The sequence below is a fragment of the Topomyia yanbarensis genome, chromosome 3, assembly GCF_030247195.1.
Source record: "Topomyia yanbarensis strain Yona2022 chromosome 3, ASM3024719v1, whole genome shotgun sequence".
Taxonomy (NCBI): domain Eukaryota; kingdom Metazoa; phylum Arthropoda; class Insecta; order Diptera; family Culicidae; genus Topomyia; species Topomyia yanbarensis.
This window is the reverse complement of record NC_080672.1, coordinates 290,432,308-290,456,159: the sequence shown is the minus strand read 5'-3', so window position 1 is coordinate 290,456,159 and position 23,852 is coordinate 290,432,308. Positions and strand designations below refer to the sequence as shown.

At 39.2% G+C, this 23,852-nt stretch overlaps 1 protein-coding gene across 1 annotated transcript; it reads right to left on the bottom strand.

Annotated features, from left to right (window-relative positions):
- LOC131687976 (uncharacterized protein K02A2.6-like) lies at positions 1-22,632 on the bottom strand. Its single transcript, XM_058972084.1, has 3 exons — positions 22,483-22,632; positions 1,913-4,234; positions 1-1,800 (listed from the first exon to the last, which is right to left on the bottom strand). Exons 1-3 carry the CDS (start codon positions 22,630-22,632, stop codon positions 1-3), a joined length of 4,272 nt encoding a protein of 1,423 aa, XP_058828067.1.
- Positions 22,633-23,852: the final 1,220 nt, after the last annotated feature.

The window sequence follows — 23,852 nt, the reverse complement described above, 5'->3', positions numbered from 1 at the left end:
CTAATCAAGACAGTAATCTTTGAAACGAATCGGAAGTTTGACACTTCGCTTGGATCTAGTATATTTATCTTCTTCGATTACTGGATCGCTGGATGGTCTGTATATTCTGGGAGTTTTCATCGGTTTTGGTGTTCTAGTTTCTTCCAGAAATATAGCATCAGGTATACTGGGAATTGATGTTCGATTTGGAATTGTATTCTCAGTAACTGTCGAGAACGATGGCTCGTTGAATGACTTCTCTGCAGCAAGTGGCTCGACGTTAGGAATAGTGGCTGGATCAGGAATAACTTTTGGCGTTTGAGGTTCGTTACGTGGTTTCAAGTTCACTAAATCACGTCGATATTGAGCACCGTTTACATCAATAACATATGACCGTTCGTTCAACTTGTTACTAATCATGGCAGGTGTCCACCGCTTGGATATCTCTGGATTTAGCTGCACGTATACCGGAGACCCTGTCTCTAATTGAGGAAGATTTTTTGTTTTCCGATCATATTGAAGTTTAGTCTTCCGTCTTCTCTCTTCGATCGCTTGTGGCACTCCTGCTACCAGCTTTGGCATCAGATTGTTGGCAGACGTAGGTATGCCACAGCGTGTGTTGCGGGAGAATAATCGTGTAGCAGGGCTGGAACCAATTTTGTTAGGTACATTTCTCCAGTGCAACAACGCGTACCAAAAATCGCTTTGCGCTTCCTCTGCCTTCTTCAATAATCGTTTTGCTATTTTCACTGCTGCTTCAGCTTTTCCATTGGCTTGTTGATGATGTGGTGCAGATGTAGTATGGTAAAAGTTCCAATCTCTCGCGAACTGTTTCCACTCTCTGTTGACAAAATTTGTTCCATTGTCTGAAATGACCTGCTGTGGTTTACCATGTCGTGAGAAATTAGATTTGCACACAGCAATTGTTGACTTTGGGGTTAAATCTTTCAGTTGGTCAACTTCAAAGAAGTCTGAGAAGTGGTCCACGGTAACTAGCCATTTACGATTCTTTCCCTGGTATTCCGCGAAGAAAATGTCCATTGAGACCAATTGGAATGGGTACACAGGGATAGGGTGGCTTTGCATCGGTGCTGGCGATTGAGACGAACCAAATTTGGCGCAAACGCTGCATTGAGAAACTACTTCCTTGATCTGGGCACTCATTCCAGGCCAAAAGAGATTCGCCCGTGCCAATTTGAGAGTCGCTTCTATACCATTGTGGCTTACATGGACTTTTTCAGTTAACTTCCGACGTAGCGAATATGGTACCACAATTCTGTCGTTGCGATAGACGATTCCATCTTGAGTGCTGAGCTCATTTCTGTATTTAAAAAACACTTTTGCACTGTCTGGCACTTTATCAACGGATGACGGCCAACCATCCTGAACGAATCGCACCAGAAGCTGTAAAGACGGATCTGCTTTTGTCTCCCCGATGATCTCGTTCAGCTGCTCATCTTTGACTTCCAGGAAACTTGATAGGCTCACTTGCTCAATTTCACGAAATACACGAAAGATGTTTCGCTTATCGAAACTATCATCAGCTCGATTTTCATAGGATGGTGCTCTGGATATCGCGTCAGCCACCACATTTTCCTTCCCAGTCACAAACTCTATTGTTAATCGATAGCGCTGTAGGTTTAGCAACATGTGCTGAAGACGTCGCGGTGCAGAGAGTAATGGTTTCTGGAACACGTTGACTAACGGTTTGTGATCAGTTTTGATGGTAGTTTTAGGGTTTCCAACAATAAGTTGATCAAAACGTACACAAGCGAAAAGGATGGCAAGTAGTTCCTTTTCGATCTGCGCATAATTTTTTTTCTGTTGGTGTGAGTGTACGTGAAGCATATCCAATAACACCCTGGCTCTGGAAGACAGCTGCGCCTAAACCGAAAGAACTAGCGTCACACTCTATAACTATCGGCTTGTTTACATTGTAGTACTGCAGTGTGCCCGTGTCTGCTACTAACCGTTTCACACGATCAAATTCTTCGTCTTCCTTTTCCGACCATATCCAAGCCTCTTTTTCCGAAATCAAACGCCGAAGAATTGTAAAATTTGCGCTAAGATTCGGAATGAAACGGCTTAGGTAATTTACCATGCCAATGAATCTCTGAAGTTGCTTTCGGTCTGCTGGTCGCGGAAATTTTTTTATGGCTGTCACTTTACTCTCATCTGGTTGGATTCCTTTGTTTGTCAACATGTGCCCATAGAATTTTACCGACGTTTCAAATAACTTAAGCTTGCTCAGGTTCAGCTTCACGTTGCACTTCTCTAAGCGAACCAACAACTTCTCCAAGCAGACATTGTGGTTCTCCAAAGCTTCCTCCAGCGTGTCACCGATTCCATAAATCAGCAAATCATCGGCAATGCATTCTACTCCATGTAGCCCTTCAATCACTTCCAGTAGCTTCATTTGGAAAATATCCGGAGCAGGAGCGATTCCAAAAGGTAGGCGAGTCCACCTGTAGCGACCAAACGGAGTCCAAAAGGTCGTCAACCGGCTACTACGTTCGTCCAGTACCACGTGCCAGAACCCTTTACGAGCATCCGCTGTTGAGAATACCTTTGCCTTTCCCAACTCAGGTAAAATTTCATCGATGGTAGTGAACTGAAGATGGGGACGTTTAAGCGCTTTGTTTAGTGGAATCGGATCGAGACAAATCCGAACGGACTCTGACTTCTGCTCCTTGCGTTTCACCAAAACGATGTTGCTGACCCAGTCGGTGTGTTGAGTCTCCTTCACAATTACCCCATCGCACTCGAGGTTCTTTAGCTCCTCTTTCAGCTTTTCTCTCATCGCAATTGGCACTCTTCGAGGAGGTTGTATCGAAGGTGTAATGTCTGGGCTTACCTCCAGAGAGACGGTTCCAGAGAATTTGCCGATACCTTGAAAAACCTCTTCGTGTTGCTTAACGATATCCTGAGCTTTCACACGGTAAATGTTCAACAGTTCTTGTTCTGATTTTGGCGCCGTGAACTTCACCGTATTACAAAACTTTACAAAACCCAGTATGCGGCAAACATTTGCCGATAGAAGTGGTCCATGGCTGACATCAACTACTTGTAAAACAAGGTTATACTTACGACCTTTTCTCTGACATGGAATTTTCACCTGCCCAATAACTGGAATGTTGCTGCCACCGAAACCTTGCAGGCGATACGTGGATGGTAACAACTCGATTTTGCTGTTTTCGGTCATCTTTTCCAACCAATCGTGTCCCACAAGGCTTGTATTCGCGCCAGTATCCAATTCGCATTGTACTACCTGCCATTTGCCAGCAAGGAATAAATCCAAATCCGCTAAAACATGTCCGCCACTGCCGGACCTGTCGATGATTTTACCGATAGACACATCTTCACCATAGTCTAATTCAGTGTTTTCATTTCCACTACTTTCTGGCGATTCACTGCCGGAGCTGCTATCTTCATCCACTTTCTTAACACGGAGCTTCTTCTTAAACTGCTTCTTTCGCTCAGCTCTGCACACTTTTTCAAAGTGGTTTTTTCCACCACATCGGTTGCACCTTTTCCCTAGTGCCGGGCAAACACCTTTAGTAAAATCGTGCCTACCACCACAGAATTTGCACTTCATTTTTTCTTTCTTCACCATATTAACCTCTACACTTGATTGACCCACGGTAGCCGGATGCCTTTCTGTGATTTCCTCAGCACGACATAAATTCATAGCACTTGCTTCCGTCAAGTTTTGGGTAGTGATCAACTTCGATCGAAGCTTCAAGCACTTGATCGATGTAGCTAGCTTGTATTTGATCATGTCTTCTTCTAACACACCGAATTTACATAACTTTGCAAGCGATTTCAAACGGCATAAATAATTATCAATGCTCTCAGCGGCGTCTTGCAACAACGAAAAAAAATCAAACCAATCGACAAACTTGTTTCGTTCCCGTACAACTTTAAGCTTAATTGCCGCCAATGCGAGATTTGGGTCGTTTTGCTGCTCATCGTTTAGTTCAAAATTAAAATATTTTTTCAACGCGTCTTTTCCAACAACGGATAACAAAATGCTTGTTTTCTGCTTGTTCTGTGTCACAGGCCATTCATCCATGCCGACCGCACTGGCATAGGTTTTCCAATTCATTTCGAAAAAATTGTAGTTCCTCTCCATGTCACCCTCCAACTCCAACAGAGGCGGACGAGGTACAGACGATGCGGCAGTATATCCAGCCGCTGGTGCTACAGGCTGATTCACTTGTACGTTTCGTATCGTGCCTATTAGCTGTTCCATTGCCTGCTTTTGCAAGTGCATAAAACGAGAAAACTGATTTTCATCCATTTTTTATGTTTTTATATTTGCACTACCGGGAAAACACTCAAAACCGACACAAGAGCGAAAAAATATGACGCCAGACAGGATCAAACAAGTTCACACTTCACTGCGCAACTTTTCTGCGATCCCCGCTGCTAATGATTTTTCGTTGCTCGGATGGAACTTTTCCTCACTAAACCTCCGCGATATACTAATGACGCTGGAAATTAATTTAATCCACGAGCACTTCTGACACCATGTTTTATTTGGTCATCAAATAAAATACTTTTGTCTTTGGATCACAACTCGCTTTATTTGTACATCCGTATTGATACGCACTCAGAAACAGAATGAATGAAAATAGCGTGCATCAATGAGAATGCGCGCTTGAATGAATGACGTTCATGAGGAGTGTCCACAAACTCCGTACTAATGTAGTACGGGCAAACTACGTAATACAACATACGTATACGTCACATGACACAAATACTACATTATAAGCTGGTGGAAAATAATAAACAAAGACGGCAAAAGTAAATGGGAATGTTTTCAACCAGGAAACTTCATTAGTGATCGTGAGACCGGTCGCAAAGAACTCAATATGGTCACTGCACAGTGACGTCATGCATTAAATGTGACAGGTGGTGGTCCTGTTGATTATTTTGAACTTAGAGCACGGCTTACATATACTTACATATATTAGGCAATCCATGAGACGTTTCTGATCAGCTGATTATTTCTTTTTTACTTCTTCTGACGTTACTCCGAGGGGTGCGACGTCCGACAATATCGTTCATTCGAACCAACATCAAACGAATCGGATTAACGAAAGATGTTTGTCGGACGAGTTTTTCTGTTCGCAGGAGTAGACTTGTTTACGCTGGATTGTCAAACAAACGTCTAATGGATTGCCTAATTACCTTTCTGTGAGCCGTGAACTGAGAGATTATTCGTATTCTCAAAATGATATATTGGGAAACATTTGAAATATATTGGGAATCATGTTTTGGAAGTATAGATGTACTCTAGAACGCCTTACAATTAAATTGTGCTATTCCCTATTGTGTGGAAATGTATATGAAAGATCCTATAAGTGAACTAATGATTTGTTTATCAATTACTTCTAGTGTTCTCTGAATCGGTTCTGCGGTAAAATTTCTTGGGAATTGATTATTAGCACTAAGCTTATGTTAATGGAATTTAAATTTGTTAAGTCCAAACTGTAAACAAAAGGACCAGCACTTGTCAAACTTGTGAGGTTAAGGCATTTCATACAATGGTCAATATATGAAAAAAGTACCCAAAATTGGGTTCGCACTATTGGCGAATCAAAGCGCGATTGGCTTATAGATGGCAAGTATGTAAAAATGATGATAGGAAATTTGACATCCGTCAAACTATCGTGAATTTTTTTGGTATTTACGAAACCTTCTCTAATATCTTCAACACGTAATCCAAAACGGCAAGAAAAACGTTAGGTAAGTTATAGAAATCTATCAAAGATATAACTGCAAAAATCTGACGTTACTTAAATATTTTTGTTTTAGCAACCGCTGACATTGGGTATTTTTCAGAAAAGAAAAAAATGCGTTATTCACGAATGCCTGAGCTATTTTGGTGCATCCGGAAATTTTACCACCTTTTTTCAAAATTCCCTATCCAGTGTTTCATAAATGAAAGCAGCTCTTGCACTTCTCCGTTAAGCGCCGAAATTATATGTTCAGCTCATTTTACTTCGGCGGATATTATTGCAAGTAAGAAAAGCTGCGAAAACCGCATATCCTTCCTTTATTGGACGAATGGATTCTCCGACGTAATGCAGGATATAGTCGCAATATGGCAAAAATAACATAACCTTTTATAATTCAGAGTAGGTTTTGCAATACTTCAAAACTTCATGAACTGTAATTTTACCAAATTGCGCAATAAAGTAAAAGTAATTTCTTACCATCACTTTTATATTCCATATTAAAATAATTTGTATTCACCTGTAAGAATATCGTTTAGAAATTCACTTCCTTTATAAAAATTAACCCATCATCCTTTTTGTAATTGCAGGCCTAACAGACAGGTGTCTCACAACACGTTTTAGTTTTGCTTTGATTCTTCAATCCCAGTGAGCAAATTTTCTGGCAGAGACCGCTCTGCTAGATTTCTGTGTCTTCCCAGTGAGCAAATTTTCTGGCAGAGACCGCTCTGTTAGATTTCTGTAAGTCTTGGTTTGGCAGCCAGATTTCTGCGCGTATCCTGTCGGGTTAGGCTGAGAACGATTTGGCGATTTTTTTTTAACCTTTAGTTAAAATTTGACGGTTCGAAAGTTATTGTCTCTTGAATGGAAAAATTTAGCCGACAGAGCTAAATTGACATATGGATAGTTATTTACAGAGATGGCAGGTACTTTTTTCAAATGTCTGCAATAATAATTTTAAAAGTCTGAGAAGAACAAAATATGTCAGGAAAGCTAGTGTAACCAAAAGCCTTCATATTCAAAAATCTGTAAATATCTGCAACCAAACTAAAAAATCTGCAAATATCTGCAACCAAAATAAAAAATCTGCAAATATCTGCGCCAACGAAAAAAACTGCAGCTTAAATTAAAGGTCTGCGAATTTGCAGACTTGTCTGCAAATCTGGCATCTCTGGTTATTAAGAATTGACAGCTGCGATGACCACAAGTTGGTAGAGGTGTGAACATTTATCAATATTTTAAAATTAGTTTTTTTCTTATTACATTAAGTATGACAGTCATAGCCTCGAAAAGTAAACAGTCAAATCATGAAATAACCCAAACAAATCTTGACACAACACGTTATCGTTTCCATCTTTATCCCTTAATTTTGTTTTGAAAAATATTGACAACCTCAATTGTTTCCACCTTTTTATTCTGCATCATGGGCAAAATTTTGACCATCGAGCTGTCAAATTGAACTATCTTTCTCTCAATTTTAACCATGCTCCAGAGAGTGGGGTTATTTTGCAAATAACTTTCGAAGTGTCAGATTTTAACTAAAAAATAAAAATTTCACCAAATGGTTCACAGCCTTATGGCGATTTCGCTTGAACCTGAAACTGCCCACTTTCTGCTGAGGCATGATGGCTAATGAAATTTTGATTTCGTCCGCCATGGCTAGTAAACGGCGGACGAACATCGTAATAGCAAAGATAAACTCAAGATAGAATGGTCAAGGATTTTCCATGTACCATTGAAGAGGGACCCCTCACCTAAAGCAGTTCACTGTCATATTGACAAATAACAAACGGCGTCCATCGGCGTCGTTTCTATAAACAAAATGATTGTTGTTACAACTATAACTGAAACCGGTAGCATTTATGATTTGCTATTGAAGTAGGTAAGTTAAGGCAGCAAGGACAAGTTTCCAAATTGAAACCCTAAAGCAAAAGCATGAAGCCATCCAGAGCCAACTCCATGCTTTCGTCCTATAGCAACAACAACATCAGCAGCAACCACAACTATGACCAGAGCCACTCCACGTATACCGGAGACATAGCGTCAGCATTGAAGACACCCGAAACTGCACACACAGGCGACTGAATGTATTTCGCGAAGTAGGGACTTTTTGTTAGCCATGCGAGGCCTCTGTACATCATAGAACATTTTAATAAACTCACTTCAGTTTGTACGCTCGACCATTGAACACGCATTTCAAACCTTTTTTAAAAAGCAATTTCCTAACCCACAGTTCTTAATTTGTATACTGTAAAGGTTTCTTCAGATAGTTTTAATCTTGATGGGCATGTTGACCAGGCGACTCCAGTTCAATGAGGGCCACCAATTCAATATTTTTCCATTGTGCCCTTTTATTCCGTTGAATTTTTGCAAAGATATCTAATTAATTTGTCTAAATACTAATAATGTACCAACCTGATTTTGTTCTAATCCTCTACTGAACTGAAGATCAGAATTTGATTCAAAACTTTCGATAGAAACATACGCGACGATTTCGGCTAAATATTTACATTATAAATTTTCGCAACATTGTTTGATACATGTGTATCCATGGTATTTTGCGGGCGTGATCGACGCCTATTAACGAGGGGACAGCAAAGGCATACTATTGTTGAGCTTACCGTTTCACGGCTGCTGAACCACATTTTTATAATGGCTTGTATGAGACCTAGTAATCTTGAGTTTATCTTTGGTAATAGCGCAGCCCGCTTTTGGGACTTGTATTTTTTCATCGACGGCTGACACTTAGCCGTTTTCGCGATTTTTTCGGGACTTGTGTTTTTTCGGGACATAGTTTCTTTTCGATTTTTTTGTTATGGGACTTTACGGTATTTTACTGGAGATGTACAGCAGTGAATTTCGGTGGTGTTTCCTCCCGTTCTCGGGGGAGCGGATTATACTGATAGTGCAAGTGATTTACGGATCAAGCCGAATCTCCGCAATCAAAAGTGTTTTCAATAAGAAAAGTTTCTGTTGTGCAAAATAGTGATATTCGATCATAGATGTTGATGTCGTTGTCAAATTCTTCTGCATGAAAATACTTGTTTCTTCCAAAGGTGAGCGAAGTATTATATTGATAGTAAAGTAGCCAGTTCAGCTTTTTGTTGGAGGCTGCGTTCCCAAATGCGCACCCCACTTTGACAAGTCGTCCGTCCAATGTCAATTTTGACAAATCATTTGTCTTGTCAAATTTGGCAAACCGTCCTTCAGATTCAATTTTTTGATCGTGGTAGGTATTCACTTCTGCTCTCAACTAAAATTGGAACGTCAAATAAAAATATTGTTTTTCAGTTAAAAAAAACTAAACTGATTTCGGTACGGGTCCGCATAGTCAACTGTAGTCCCATTCAACAGCGGCACTCAACTCTAAATGAGGATACAGAACATCTGCTATTCGAAACTATTCGCTATTCGCAATCGGCATACAAAAATCTGTCGACCAACAATGTAATTGGGCGATTATACTGAGGAAAACCAATCAGCGACACTCCATCTCGTCGAAACTAATAAGTCAGGTGAATTGCAATCAATTTCTTCGGTAAACGCAGCTGCAACTGTAGCTGACAATTATCAATTTTTGGTGGTAAACTTTGCTACAAATTTGTATCCAAAATCAGATGTGAACAAACATTGTTTAGGTCTTGGTTTAGGTACTGTATCGTTAGAAGATGCCTTTCCGGGTGGTTTGAAAGCATGCTTCATATGTGCTATTATTGGTCATTACATGTGTGATGAATTTAGGTAAGAGCAGAGGCTCTAATCCCATAATTCTCTCGATACTTTCCAACAGCTGTGAATATATTTAGAAATAAATTCGCGAAGAAATTGAAATCATCGAAAAAGGCGTTTGAAAATAAACTAACAATTTTCAAATTTGACGTTTAATGTTTGAATTGAGAACATAGCCATAAAACTCAAGGCTGATGAGACCGCTTGTCAAAATCGACACTGCTGACGAGGTGTCAAAGTTGACACTGTACAGACGACTTGTCGAAATAGAGTGCGCATTTGATAACGCAGCCACCAGCAAAAAGCTGAGTAGAGCCAAGAGTATTCAGATGTTGATTCGGCAAAGACATTTCATTGTGGATTGCGTGTTGGAAAAAAGCAGTCGGTAACCACTTGCTAGTTCACGGAGTGTTGCAAACTAAATTGTATCCACTGATTATTGCATTCGTTTGTCATTTGCTTTGCTCTAAAATATTCACCTTGAGGATTTGTGATCTAGTACCCGGAGGGTGGACTGTTCCACCGCGCTGCTTCGTACATCAGCAACCCTCGCTGGAGGTGCTGCACGATGTATTGTGGAAATTTTTCGTTTCACGCCTTTTTGTCCGGTGAGTAATATTGCGTAGAAAGTGTTAGGTTTGTTCCAATGCCAAGAGAAACTTGAAGTACTCCGGAGGAAACAATGAGAAAATCGTTCCTGTAGTCTCTTCTTTCTCTTGATAATTATCTAGTTTAGAAAGTGAAAGATGTCCAATTTTAATGAAGTTTTTTGCTAAAAGAATGTATTTCAATCTAAATAAACCGAATCCGAGAGCGTAAATGTGAAATTTTCAACCGTAGTTAAATAAACTGAAGAAATAAGTTGTGCTTAATAACAGTCTTAACAATAGCAGTTCTTTAACAAATGAGCTTACACAGCGGAGCTAGTGTGATGCGGCCTGGCCGCATACCCGAGGCGAAGGATCCGAAGCGCAAACAAACCTGTGATCATCTCGTTTGTCCGGTTTACTTAAACATAAGGGTTATAGGTAGTTTAAAGCCGACTGAGCGGCAGCGAAGTCTGACAATACACCAGAATACGATGTGGGGTAGCCACATTAGTCAACCGAATACTGACTAATGTGGCTATGCCACATCACTTTCTGGTGTACGAGCTTTCAACTAACTATAGCCCCTATGTTTGAGTAAACCTGTCAAACGAGAGGATCACAGGTTTGCTTGCAATTCCAGCAACGGGTTAATCAATTCCTCGTCCGGCGGATTCTCAGTGGCTTTGCGCCTCTTCAGATCCTTCGCCTCGGGTATGCGACCAAGCCACATCACACTAGCTCCACTGTATAAGCTCACTTGTTTAAGCACTGTTATTGTTATGAGTGTTATTAATCACAACTTATTTTTTCAGTTTATTGAACATTGGTTAAAAATTTCACATTTCCTCTCTCGGATTCGGTTTATTCAGGCTAAAATACACCCTATTGGCAAAAAACCTCATTGAAAATGGACCTCTATCACTATAGTCACTAAACTAGACCATTACTTTTCTCTTTTTTCTTCCTCTGCTAGCAAACCGGAGTAAAAAGGAGTAAGTATGTGTTGCTCCGGAGCAAAGCATTCAAAAATTTTGAGATTTGAAAATTTATTAATTTGAAAACCTAAAAATTTAGAGATGTGAAAATTTGAGGATTGGAAAAATTTACAGGTTTAGAAATTTAAAAACTTAGGAATTCAAAAATTTGGGAATTCAAAAATTTTAAAATCTTGGAATGTAAAAATTTAACTATTCAAACTTTTGAAATTAATTTTTTTTATTTAAAAGTTTAGAAATTTAAAGATTTTAATGTTTAAAATTTCGAAACTTAAATTTTTTGAAATTTTTGAATTTAAAGGTAATTTCAAAAACAAAAATTTAAAAGTTAGGAATAATCAAAATTGAAAAGAATTTGAGGATCAAAAAATAAAAAAATATGAATTTAAAAATTTTCAAGTTTAAATATTAAAAAATTGAAAAGTAAAAAAATCCAAGAATACAAAAATTTGAATTTAAAAAGTTTAAGGATACTAAAAATTTAAAAATTCAAGAATCTAAAAATTTATATATTCGAAAATTTAAAAATTTTAAGATTTAAAGATTGAGAAACCTAAAAATTTTAAAAATTTAATAGTTTAGCATCTAAAATTTTAAATATTTAATAATTAAAAGATTTCAATATTAAGGAATGCAAAAATGTAGATTTAAAAACAAAAACTTAAGAAATTTGAATATCAAAATATTTTGAAATTTAAAGATTTCAATATTAAAAAAAATTCAAATCAGAATTTAAAAATTTTAGAATTAAAAGTTTAAAACATTAAAAATTCATAAATTTCAATATTTAAAAATTTAATAATTTATAATAATTTTTAAAAGCTTCATTTTCTGATATTTCGAGCTGTTGAATTTTGGAAATTTTCAATTTGCGTATTTTTGAAAATTTGTATTCAGAGTTTTTAAATTTTTAAGCTCTTTGACTTTAAATTTTTGAATTTTTGGTTTTTTTGAAAATTTTGCTTTTTTTAAATTTTTATCTCTTGAATTTTTGTACTTTTTATCAATTTGTATTTTTGTATTTCTAAATTTTTTGTTTTCTTGGACTTTTGTATTTTCGTATCTTTTATATTTTTGTAATAAATAACACATAATTGTGTTTTTGTATTTGTGTACTTTACCATTTTGTATTATGGTATTCTCGCAGTTTTGTATTTTTGTATTTCTACATTTTTGTATGTTTGTGTTTTCGTATTTTTGTATTTTGGTTTTTTTTGTATATTAGTATATTTGTATTTTTGTATTCTTGCATTTTTATATTTGTCTATTTTTGCATTTTTGTATTTCCAAATTTTCGTATTGTTGTATTTTTGCATTATTGAATTTTTGTATTGCTGTATTTTTGTATTTGTATATTTTTGTATTTAGAATTTGTATTTTTGCGTTCAAGTATTTTTGGATTTCTGTATTTTTGTATTTTTATATTTTTGCATTTTTGTGTTTTAGTTTTCTGCGTTGCTGTATTTTTGAATTTTTACATTTTTGTATTTTGCATTTTTATTTCGAAGGAGGGACCCCATGAAATTTCAGAAATTTAATTCGTATTTCCTTTAATGTCCTTAAAATTCATGAAACGTCGAGATTTTATGTTACACCGAAAAAAATGTTTTTGAGAAAAATAGACTTTTTGGAACTTTGCTGATTTCGCACCTTTTTGCTTTTCTTATATAGAAAGGTTATGCAATCGGTCGGAATTTCGACCTATTAAACGAGGCCAGCAGGGCCGAGTCTCTTATACCATTCGATTCAGTTCGAGATAGCAAAATGTCTGCGTATGTGTATATATGTGTGTGTCAAATAATTTAACTCAATTTTCTCAGAGATGGCTAAACCGATTTACATAAACTTAGTTTCAAATAAACGGTATAATGCTCCCATAAGCTGCTATATAAATTTGAGTTGATCCGACTTCCGGTTCCGGAGTTACGAATTGAAGAGTACGGTCACACAGCAAATTCCCTTATAAACTGGTAACACCATGATGACCGAGTGATATAATACATATTCAAATAGGTTCAACATTACTTGGATTTGCGGTTCAATATCAATAACCAATCAAAGTAGTTTTGACCACATTGGCCACCTATGACGGTTATTGATACCCCAAGTTCCTAAGCTAATATCCCCATATTATCCAGCGAACTCTTAACCGATTTTTGCAAACTTGATTTCAAATTAAAGACATAATACTTCCATTGACTGCCAAGTCCTGATTTTTGGTTCCGGAGTTACAGTTTGGTTATTGCGGTTACAAAGGAATTTATCATATAAACCGGTACAATCGTAACACCTCATAGTTTAAAAATCTATTGAAATGAACATCAAAATACTTCGATTCGCTTACCTAGATTCTTGGAATATATTGTCCACTATCGATAATTCCGGAAGTCCCGGGTTCCGGACATATTTCAGAACTAAAGCCACTTCGGTGATGACTGAACCAATTTTCACTAACCTAGTCTCAAATGGAAGGCATAGTATGAAGTTGCACCCCCCATCTACCCCTCCTTCCACTCACACCCCTTTCCAACTCTCTTACCTTCACCCCCTCCCCCTCTCTTTGACAAACTTCACAACCCGCATTCCCTTCACCATAAAAATGTTAGGTTTTTCCTAACGCATCCTCCCCTCCCACTAATTATGCCCCTACCCTTTCCCACCACTGCGCATTTCAAAATATGTTAAAGTGAAGACACATTTGAACTCGCGCTGTTAAGCTAATTAAATATTATATTTTTGTTTGTCTCAAGTGTGTCAGAGTCGACATGTTGCTCATCAGGTTCGTAGCAGTCGTGCACTTACCAAGTGTAATAAGAATGTAATAGCCATTTCCTCAATGTTATACTGAACGTAACCAGCTTTGATAAATGAGAAAGACACAATTACACCACTAGGTGGATTAAAACAGGTTTTATTGCATTTTTGTGTTTTCCTATTTTTGTATTATTATATTTTTGTGTTTTCGTACTTTTGTATTTTTAAATTTTGTATTTCTGTATTTCTACCTTTCCGAATTATTGCATTTTTGTTATTATATTTTTGCAATTTTGGATTTTTTGTCTGTATTATAGCATTTTTGTGTTTTTGTATTATTGTTTCTTCATATTTTTGTATTTTTAATTTTTGCATTTTTGTATTTCTGCATTTCTGAATCATTTCAAATTTGAATTTTTATTTTCATTGTATTGTATTGTATTATGGTGAATTTCTGAAATTTTTATTTTTGAATTTTGAAATTTTTCTATATTTAATTTTTTAAATGATTGAATGTTATAACTTTCGAATTATTGAATTTTTGAAATTTCTAAAATTCTAAAATTCATGATTTTTTGAAATATTGAATTTTTGAATCTAACTTTTGAATTCCTAAATAATTTAATTTATAGATTTTCGAATATTTGATATTTTCATCTCTTGATTTTTTTATTTATTGATCCTTTGAACTTTTGCATTTATGAATTTTTGTGTTTTTGTATTTTTGTTTATTTGAATTTTGGTGTTTTATAGTTTTGTGATTTTGTGTTTTTATATTCTTGTGTTTTTGTATCTTTGTGTTCTTGTATTTTTGGGTTTCAGTATGTTGAATTTTTCTATTCTTGTATTTTTGTATTTTTTAAGTTTTGTATTCGTAGTTTTGTATTTTAGTATAATCGTATTTTAGTATTTTGTTATTTTTGTATTATTAAATTGATGTATTGTTGGATTGTTGTATTTCTATATTTGAGTATTTTTGCATTATTTTATTCTTAGAATTTTAGCATTTTTGTATTGTTGCAATCTTGTATTTTTGCATCATTGAATTTTTGTATTTTCATATTTTCGTGTTTTTGCATTTCGTTTTTTGTGTTTCAGTATTTTTGTATTCTGGTATTTTTGCATTTTTAGTAATATCGTATTTTTGTATATTTGTATTTTCGTTTTTTTTACTCTTTTGTTTTTTGTATTTTGGTATTTTTGTGATTTAGAGTTTTTATATTTTTGTGATTTTGTATCTTTGTGTTTTTGTATGTGTTCTATTATTGCATTCTTGTATTTTTGCATTTTCTTATTCTTGTATTTTAAAATTTTTGTATTTGCCTATTTTAGCACTTTCGTATTTATACATATTTGTATTTTTGTATTGTTGGATTGTTGTATTTCTGTATTTGAGTATTTTTGTATTCTTGTATTTTTAGTATTTTAGTTTTTTGTATCATTGAACTTTTTGTATTTTTATATTTTTATGCTCTTGTATTTTTGTATTTTGGTATTTTTGTGTTCTCGTATTTTTATATTATTGTGTTTTTGTATTGTTGTGTTTTTGTATTTTTGTGGTATAGTATTCTTGTATTTTTGTATTTTGCATTTTTTGTATTCTAGTATTCCTGTATTTTTGAATCTTTGTATCGTGCATTTAATCTCTATCTGAACACGAACGGTTAAAGTATTCGTTCGGTCGAGTAGTCGCGAGAATAGTCGCTGACACTTCATTGTCAACCAGTTTGTCAAAATTAATCGAGTCATTCACTGTCTGTGAATTGCACACAGATATAATGCATAAAGGCGTGGAATGAGTATGTTATCCTTCAGCTAACTTAACCTCAACCCCCAAGGTCCAACAACGTTTAACCTCAACTGTCGCACTAACACAACCACGCATGAATTAGACTATACGAAATGAATGAAACAGCCGCTAGTGAGTGATAATTGTTTTGGTTTGACTTCTACCGCACGGGGGTGACAATACCGGCAATTATGAGAAGCATTATCAATAAAAGCATTATTCTAGGAAATAAATTATGTTCACATTAAATTTCATTGTAAGCATTTTTTTTATCTAAAAATACGTTTATTTAGGCCCAAATGCTGTAGCTTAACGAGGCCGATAATTCATTTTTTTTATATTACCTGTCACATGTTAGTGGGGGAAGGGAAAGCCGTATTTAGGGGCGGCTTGCTCCCCTCTTATGTAAGTAAAGGAAAAAGGTAGGAAGTGGGATACATATTGTGTAATTGACATCGTCGTTTGCTGATTGATCATTGTGTCGGATATGCACACTTTGTTGTAGTGTTGTAGTTTCCAGCCTGTAATCGCAGGGGCGAGGGGAAGGTCGATATTTCGGATAATTATTGGCACTCTATATCATCTGCATGTGCGGTATGTCATGATGTTCTGGATAGACGGTTATCAAGAAGGGTATGCACCGAAGACTCGTGAAGCAATGCCATATTGTAGATACAGGGATAGGTTGGTGAGATTCTACTGTGAATGAGAGAGGGTAAAATGTATTAAACTTGGACATCAATGGTTTTCAAAAAGATATAGATAAGAAAAATATAGGGGTGGTCACGGCTTGCCAGGGCGTCCCGGACTGGCACATAGGGTGATCTACCTCGGGCCCGAAGGGAATCTATTAGTTGGGACCTGGCAACACAGTACTCTGCGCACAGCCAAACAACATGCTCGATGTCGTGATAGCCGTTCTCACAAACACAATGATTACTTTCAGCAAGCCCCATACGACGGAGATGCGCGTCAAACGAGTAATGGTTGGACATGATCCTTGACATCGTACGAATAAAGTCCCGGTTCACATCCAACCCCTTAAACCAAGCATTCGTTGATACCTTCGGGATAATGGAATGTAGCCACCGTCCCAGATGCCCATTGCTCCATGAGGTTTGCCAACTATCGAGCGTCCTCTGACGAGAGATACTGAAAAATCCGTTGAAGCAAATTGGTCTTTCGTAAGTGTCGCCTTCTAATGCGCCCACCTTGGCTAAAGAGTCCGCCTTCTCATTGCCCGCAAACAATGTGACGGGACCCAAACCAAGGTAATCTGGTAAGATTTTTCAGATAAAGCACTCAGATATTCCCGTATTTTCCCCAGGAAATACGGTGAGTGCTTTCCAGGCTTCGCCGCACGGATGGCCTCAATGGAGCTGAGACTATCGGAAACGATGAAGTAATGGTCTGAGGGCAGGGTGTCAATGATCCCGAGAGTATACTGCATGGCAGCTAATTCTGCGACGTAAATTGAAGCAGGATCATTGAGTTTGAATGAGGTAGCAAGATTTTCGATACCGAAGCCTGTGGACCCGTCGAGAATTGATCCGTCAGTGTAGAACATTTTGGCGCAGTCGACTTGATGGTATTTGTTATAGAAAATATTTGGGACCACTTGTGGGCGAATATGATCCGGAATTCCACAAATCTCTTCCTTCATGGATGTATCGAAAAATACAGTTGGATCAGAAGTATCTAAGAGATGAGCACGGTTGACGTTATATGTAGATGAATTGATGTTCTGTGCCATGTAATCGAAGTACAAGGACATGAATCGGGTCTGAGAATTAAGCTCGACAAGCCTTTCGCAATTTGCAATCACCAATGGGTTCAGAATATCGCATCGAATGAGCAATCGATATGAGAGGTCCCAAAATAGATTTTTCAGCGGAAGAACGCCCGCCAGCACTTCGAGACTCATCATATGGGTCGAGTGCATGCAACTCAAGGCAATACGCAAGCAACGATACTGGATTCGCTCCAGTTTGATGAAGTGTATGTTCGCAGCGGAACGAAAGCAGAAACATCCGTACTCCAACACTGATAATATCGTTGTTTGGTACAACCTGATTAGGTCTCCTGGATGGGCACCCCACCATGTTCCAGTTATTGTACGAAAAAAGTTGATCCTTTGTTGGCACTTCTGTTTCAGATACCTAATGTGACATCCCCAGGTACCTTTAGAGTCGAACCATACCCCGAGATATTTGAATGTTGAAGCCTGAGCAATAGTTTGATCCATTAATTGAAGCTGTAGTTGCGCTGGTTCACGCTTTCTAGAAAATACGACTAGCTCAGTTTTCTCCGTGGAGAACTCGATACCCAGCTGGAGAGCCCAAGCAGACAAATTGTCCAAGGTATCTTGCAGTGGTCCTTGCAAGTCGACGGCTTTAGGACCTGTAATAGAGACCACACCGTCATCTGCAAGCTGCCTTAGCGTGCAGGAATTGACAAGACATTCGTCAATGTCATTCACGTAAAAATTGTAGAGGAGAGGGCTTAGACATGAGCCCTGGGGAAGGCCCATATAGCTAAATCGTGATGTCGATAAATCGCCATGTGAGAAATGGATTTGTTTTTCAGATAACAGGTTTAGCAAAAAGTTATTTAAAATTGGCGAAAGACCATGCTGGTGCAACTTCTCATAAAGAATGTTGATCGAAACTGAATCGAAAGCCCCCTTAATATCCAAGAATACTGATGCCATCTGCTCTTTGTTAGCATATGCCATTTGAATTTCTGTTGAGAGCAACGCAAGGCAATCGTTCGTCCCTTTGCCTTTGCGGAAGCCAAATTGTGTATCTGACAGTAAGCCATTTGTTTCGACCCAATTGTCGAGCCGAAACAGGATCATTTTCTCGAACAACTTCCGGATACAGGACAGCATTGCAATCGGACGATACGAATTGTGGCTGGTTTTCCTGGTTTTTGGATGGCGATGACCCTCACCTGTCTCCAGTCATGTGGGACAATGTTACCCTCAAGAAACCTATTAAATAAATTCAACAAGCGTCTTTTGGCAGAGTCTGGCAGATTCTTCAACAAGTTGAATTTGATTCTATCTGTCCTCGGGGCTTTATTGTTACATGATAAGAGAGCAAGTGAGAACTCCACCATCGTAAACGGTGTTTCGTTCGCGGTATTGTAAGGCGACGTGGCGCGGTAGATTTTCTGTGCCGGGGCGGAATCCGGACAAACCTTCTTGGCGAAATCGAATATCCAACGGTTTGAATATTCCACGCTCTCGTTAGTACAGTTTCGGTTTCGCATACATCGGGCCGTGCCCCAAAGAGTGCTCATCGATGTTTCTCTTGTTAACCCGTCGACAAACCGGCGCCAGTAACTGCGTTTCTTAGCTTTCATTAAATTTTTCATTCGCTTTTCTAATATCGCGTACACTCGATAACTAGCAACTAACCCGTCGTTCCGGAATGTTTTATACGCGGCAGCTTTCTCCGCGTACACGTCTGAGCACTCTTTGTCCCACCACGGGTTGGGAGAACGTTTTTGGGTGTTCACGTCGGGTACTCGTTTCGTCTGAGTTTGAATCGCGCTATCGAGAATCGAGTTGGACAAAAACTTATATTCTTCCTCCGGGGGAAGTACCTGTGTTGAATCGATAGTTTTGGATATCTCAGCAGCGTAGCTCTTCCAATCAATGTTTCGTGTGAGGTCATAGGGAACATTGATTGGTGCCGATGGTCTTGAACCAGTGGTGATTGCAATTACAATTGGTAAGTGGTCACTACCGTGGGGATCAGATATTACCTTCCACTTGCAATCTAACCGTAGTGATGTCGAGCATAAAGATATGTCCAGTGCATTTGCTTGCGCAGGTGGTCTAGGAATCCGTGTCATTTCCCCTGTGTTCAGAATTGTCATATTGAAGTTGTCACAAAGGTCTTGAATTGTCGAAGATCGATTATCGTCGTATAGACAGCCCCACCCCGTACCGTGAGAGTTAAAGTCTCCAAGAAGCAGGCGGGGCGAGGGAAGGTGTTCAATCACGTTGGAGAATCTTCGATATCCCATCATGGCCCTAGGAGGAAAGTAAATAGAAGCAATGCAAAGATCTTTGCCTTTGATTGTTGTTTGACAAGCGACTTCAATGCCTGGCGTCGAAGGGAGGTTGATTCGATTGAAGGAGTAGCATTTTTTGATCCCTAAAAGTACCCCCCCCCCCCCCATATGAGTCTTCTCGATCCAAGCGGATACTGTTAAAATCGTGGAAGTTGAGGTTTATATTAGAAGTTAGCCATGTTTCACATAGGGAAAATGCATCACAATGATTGTAATTTAGCAAGTGCTTTAATGAATCAATTTTGGGGATAATACTTCTGCAGTTCCACTGTAAAACAGTGATCAGATCCCTGATTCCGTCTAATAAGTTAGCCATCGAAGGATACGATCGCTGTAAGGAGGGGCCATTGTTCAGTCAACTGTTTTAAAAATGTTCTTACTGTTGGTAGAATAGCTACCAGCAAACTTTTCATAGGATCGGTAATGTTGAAAGCTGTGAATATCCAGTCCACAATGTCAGAAAATTTAAGGAATCCCGTTTTAGGTTGAGTTTCTGACTGTAAAATTGGAGCACTTGGGATTTTTGGTGCTCCTGGGAGTGCTGGGAACTCCTGGTTGTATCTCAATTGCCCAAAACCAGGAGGTATTATCTTCGGATTTGTACCAGCACTTCCAGTTGATGAATTATTTTTTATTTTGTATCCTTGTTTGGGACAACCTAGGACCCTTACGAGGAAGTTCAGGTGAGTTTTTATTAGGTCTTTTCCTAGAGTTTCCAAGCGGAGCCAAAGAATGCCCCTCGCAAGGGTCGTTAGAGGCGTTATCGTCAGCTGGCAAGAGAGCGAATGGGTTTTCGGAGATAAGTGGAACAGCTCTTTTAAGCATTTCTGCGTAAGAGCGTATGGAGCGATCTTTGGCGGATCGCTTCAGTTTATCCGCGCGAAGTTTGTACGTTGGGCATGTCAAAAGTGCATGCGGATTCTCCCCACAGTAAACACACTTCTCAGCGGGCCTACTGCAAGTATCATCCGCATGGCGTTCCCCACATTTACCGCACCGTTGCTTGTTGCTACAGTAGGTGGCCGTGTGACCTAGCTGCTTGCAATTGGAACAATTCATGACCCGCGGTACAAACAGTCGTACAGGTAGACGAGCTCCTCCCACTTCAACGTAGCTCGGAAGTGCAGATCCGGCGAAGGTTACGCGAAACGAGTCTGATGGATAGTAATTACCATCTTCGATGGACTTTGAGTGCAATTGCTTGCACTCCAAAATCTTAACTGATTGAAGGTTAGGGTCCTTAAAGCGGCCAGCCCCATCATTCATCAGATCATCGACAGTTAGACCCGCATCACTTACCACACCGTCGATCTCCACATCACGAGAAGGGATGTAGACGCGATACTCCAGCGTAAAGAGGCTATTGCTAACGATATCATTGGCCTGTTTCAAGTCAGTAACGACTACGCGCAGTTTATCTGACTGAACCTTTTTAATCTCGGTTACGGCCGAGTAACGTTTTGTCAGCTCCCGTGCAACAGTTATGCTGTTTAACGGTTTATTTTTGGGCCGAAAGTATACCACCCAAGGACCAGCGGATCCATCCTGGTAAACCTTGACTCGGGGGGGCTGTGAGACATTGGGGGGAAGTGGATCGACCATAACATTATCTGTCTCAGTATCAGATATATGTTCTTCTTCCCCATAATATTCGTCTTCGGAGGGTGATCCTTCTGTTTGTTCCATTTTGTTGCGGGAGCAACACGCTCGACCGCACTGTTTAACTTAAATCAAAATAAAAAATCAAAAGCAATAAAAAGAAAAAAAAATATCGATAAGAAAAGTAAAAAACAAAACACTTCACCGGTTGGTTCCTGACGAGCTGGTAGGTGAATTGATCCTTCGTTTGTTTGTTATATCGTGATATAGCTCGTCTAAACAAAGCCGTCTTTCAGGCAAGAAAACTGTTTAGTAACTTCACTGCACCGATATCGCAGGTAATAATTATCACTCGCGGGACTGTTTATTACTAATGCTTTACTGCAGCCTCTGCCACAGCAAGCACCTTCGTACTACCGAAAAAACTAAACCACACCGGAGAGAACAAAAAGCACTTGTTTCCCGGTACAAAGTTGGGTTACGAATGTTGGCTAAATTAAGTTTGGCACCCGAAACTCGAGAGAAATGTGTAAACAGAGCGTGTATCCTCTCAGTTTTCTCAACGCTCGAAACGATGACGGTTATATCATCAGCATAGGCCACGACCAGATCGTTTCCGCATACACGTTCTAGTTGCGTTAGTAGTGGAGCGAGGTATAACGAGAAACAAAGCGGCGATAATGGGTTACCTTGAGCGACCGATCGTTGTATCAGGAAGGGTGCCGATAGATGACCGTTGACGAGTAAGCGGCACGTTGTCATTTCAGCAAGTTGAGATAGGAGATCCACTAACCTACTATTGATCCCGAGTGAGCACATGTTGCTGAACATAAATCGTCGTTGACACGATCGAACGCGTGGTCTAGGTCGAATGAGATCAGTTTCGCTCCCTGTTTACCTGGCGATCCTGTCCTTCAGCGAGAGTGTGGCTTGGAATATGTTTCTCTCGGAATTGGAGCATTTTTGTATTTCTCTCAGAATCCCGTGGGCGCTCACGATCTTCTCCAACCTCGCCTTGAGGATGCGAGATAGAAGTTTGTAGTCGAAGTTGATGAGCGAGATCGACCTGTATGAGCGAGCAGAGCCGCCGGCTTGATTTTTCTTCGCCAAAACTATAACACTCTCAACGAAGGCAGCGGGGAAATGTGACGACAGGTCCTCATTCAAAATGAGATTTATTTCCCTGTGGATGATGTCGAATGTTTTAGGGAGGCCATCCAAACTTGGGGATTTTCTCGGAGCGCTAGTTCTATTGCCGAGAGTATTTCGGCTGTCGTTATCTCGCTCATACAAGCATCGTTCGCTTCATCGTTTTCGGGTATCGCTCTATCGCATGTGAAGTCCTCATCTATCTCGTCGCCCGTTTCGTCCATTGTATATAGTCCTCTAAAATATTCCAGCATGTGTTGCTCGATATCTTCGGAGCGATCGAGGATTTCCTCTCTTTCATTCTCGATTTGTGTGATCGTGGTTCGCTTTCTTCTTCTCTCTCTCTCTCTCTCTCTCTCTCTCTCTTTCCTAGTTGAAACGTGGAGAGTGGTTCTCCAGCAATATACGTCTCGTTGACGCGCACAAACATGTGCGTGAAATCGCGCTGGTGTGTCAGCATTTTTGCTTTCAGGCGGTTGTTAGTAGTTATCATCGTAGGATCTCGATAGTATCCATCGTACGCCATGCGCAGCTGGGTATACAGGCGCTGTTGTTCACGGTGAAAATCGTCGAATGTTGATTTTGAGATCCATCGGAAGAACGATTTTATTCGTGGCTTTGCGTATTCCAGCCAGGGATGCCAACAGTACCGGTAAACTACATTTTTTCGTTATATTTACAGCGACGCATCATTACAGATCTTGCCAGAACGGTAGCCAAACCGAGTACATTTTCCCGTACAGCAGTAGAATACATTTTCGTTTTGCTGCTGTACTCCGACTGCTCGGTAAGAGTGTGACGTAGTAAAGTTTGTTCTCTGCATAGTCAAAGGGAGAGGCCCGCACACGAAAGCGTTGATGCCGATCGTGGCGTAAACGAACCGCATTAATTGTCGTCGTTTGTGATTAAAAATATTGAATAGATTAAAAATATTAAAAAGTGTAAAATAAGGAAAGTGAAGCTGTACCGCTCGCGTCTGGTGGCTGTACTGGGGGCAGTATTTTTTGTCATGTTACTGCTTTGCTTACAGACTGCCGTACAGCGCTGGGCGTCCTGCATTAGCGAACGACAGCAGCGTCGAAAGAGAAATGAGAATGTAGGCAGAAAAATTACAGCCGCAGAAAAGGTAGGCATTTTGCATCGTTGATTCCAGCTACCAACTCATCCATGAATGGAAAAGCCGGCGCTGGCGTGTCCAGTATTGCCAGCGGATTTGATACTCGTCAACGTTATCAGCAGTCAGCAGATGAGAACGAAGGGACCAGAAGCCACGTCCTGGCTCCCTGCCGAGGTGAGGAAGGCATATTCGGGCGGTGACAGCTTTGTGGTTTGTGAAACAGCAGACATGGGTGTTTGCGTTTCTCAGTTGATTGCATAGACCTGTAATTGCATCTGTTGGATGGTTGCTTGGAGGGAGGGACTCGTGTTATCACCCGTCGTATCA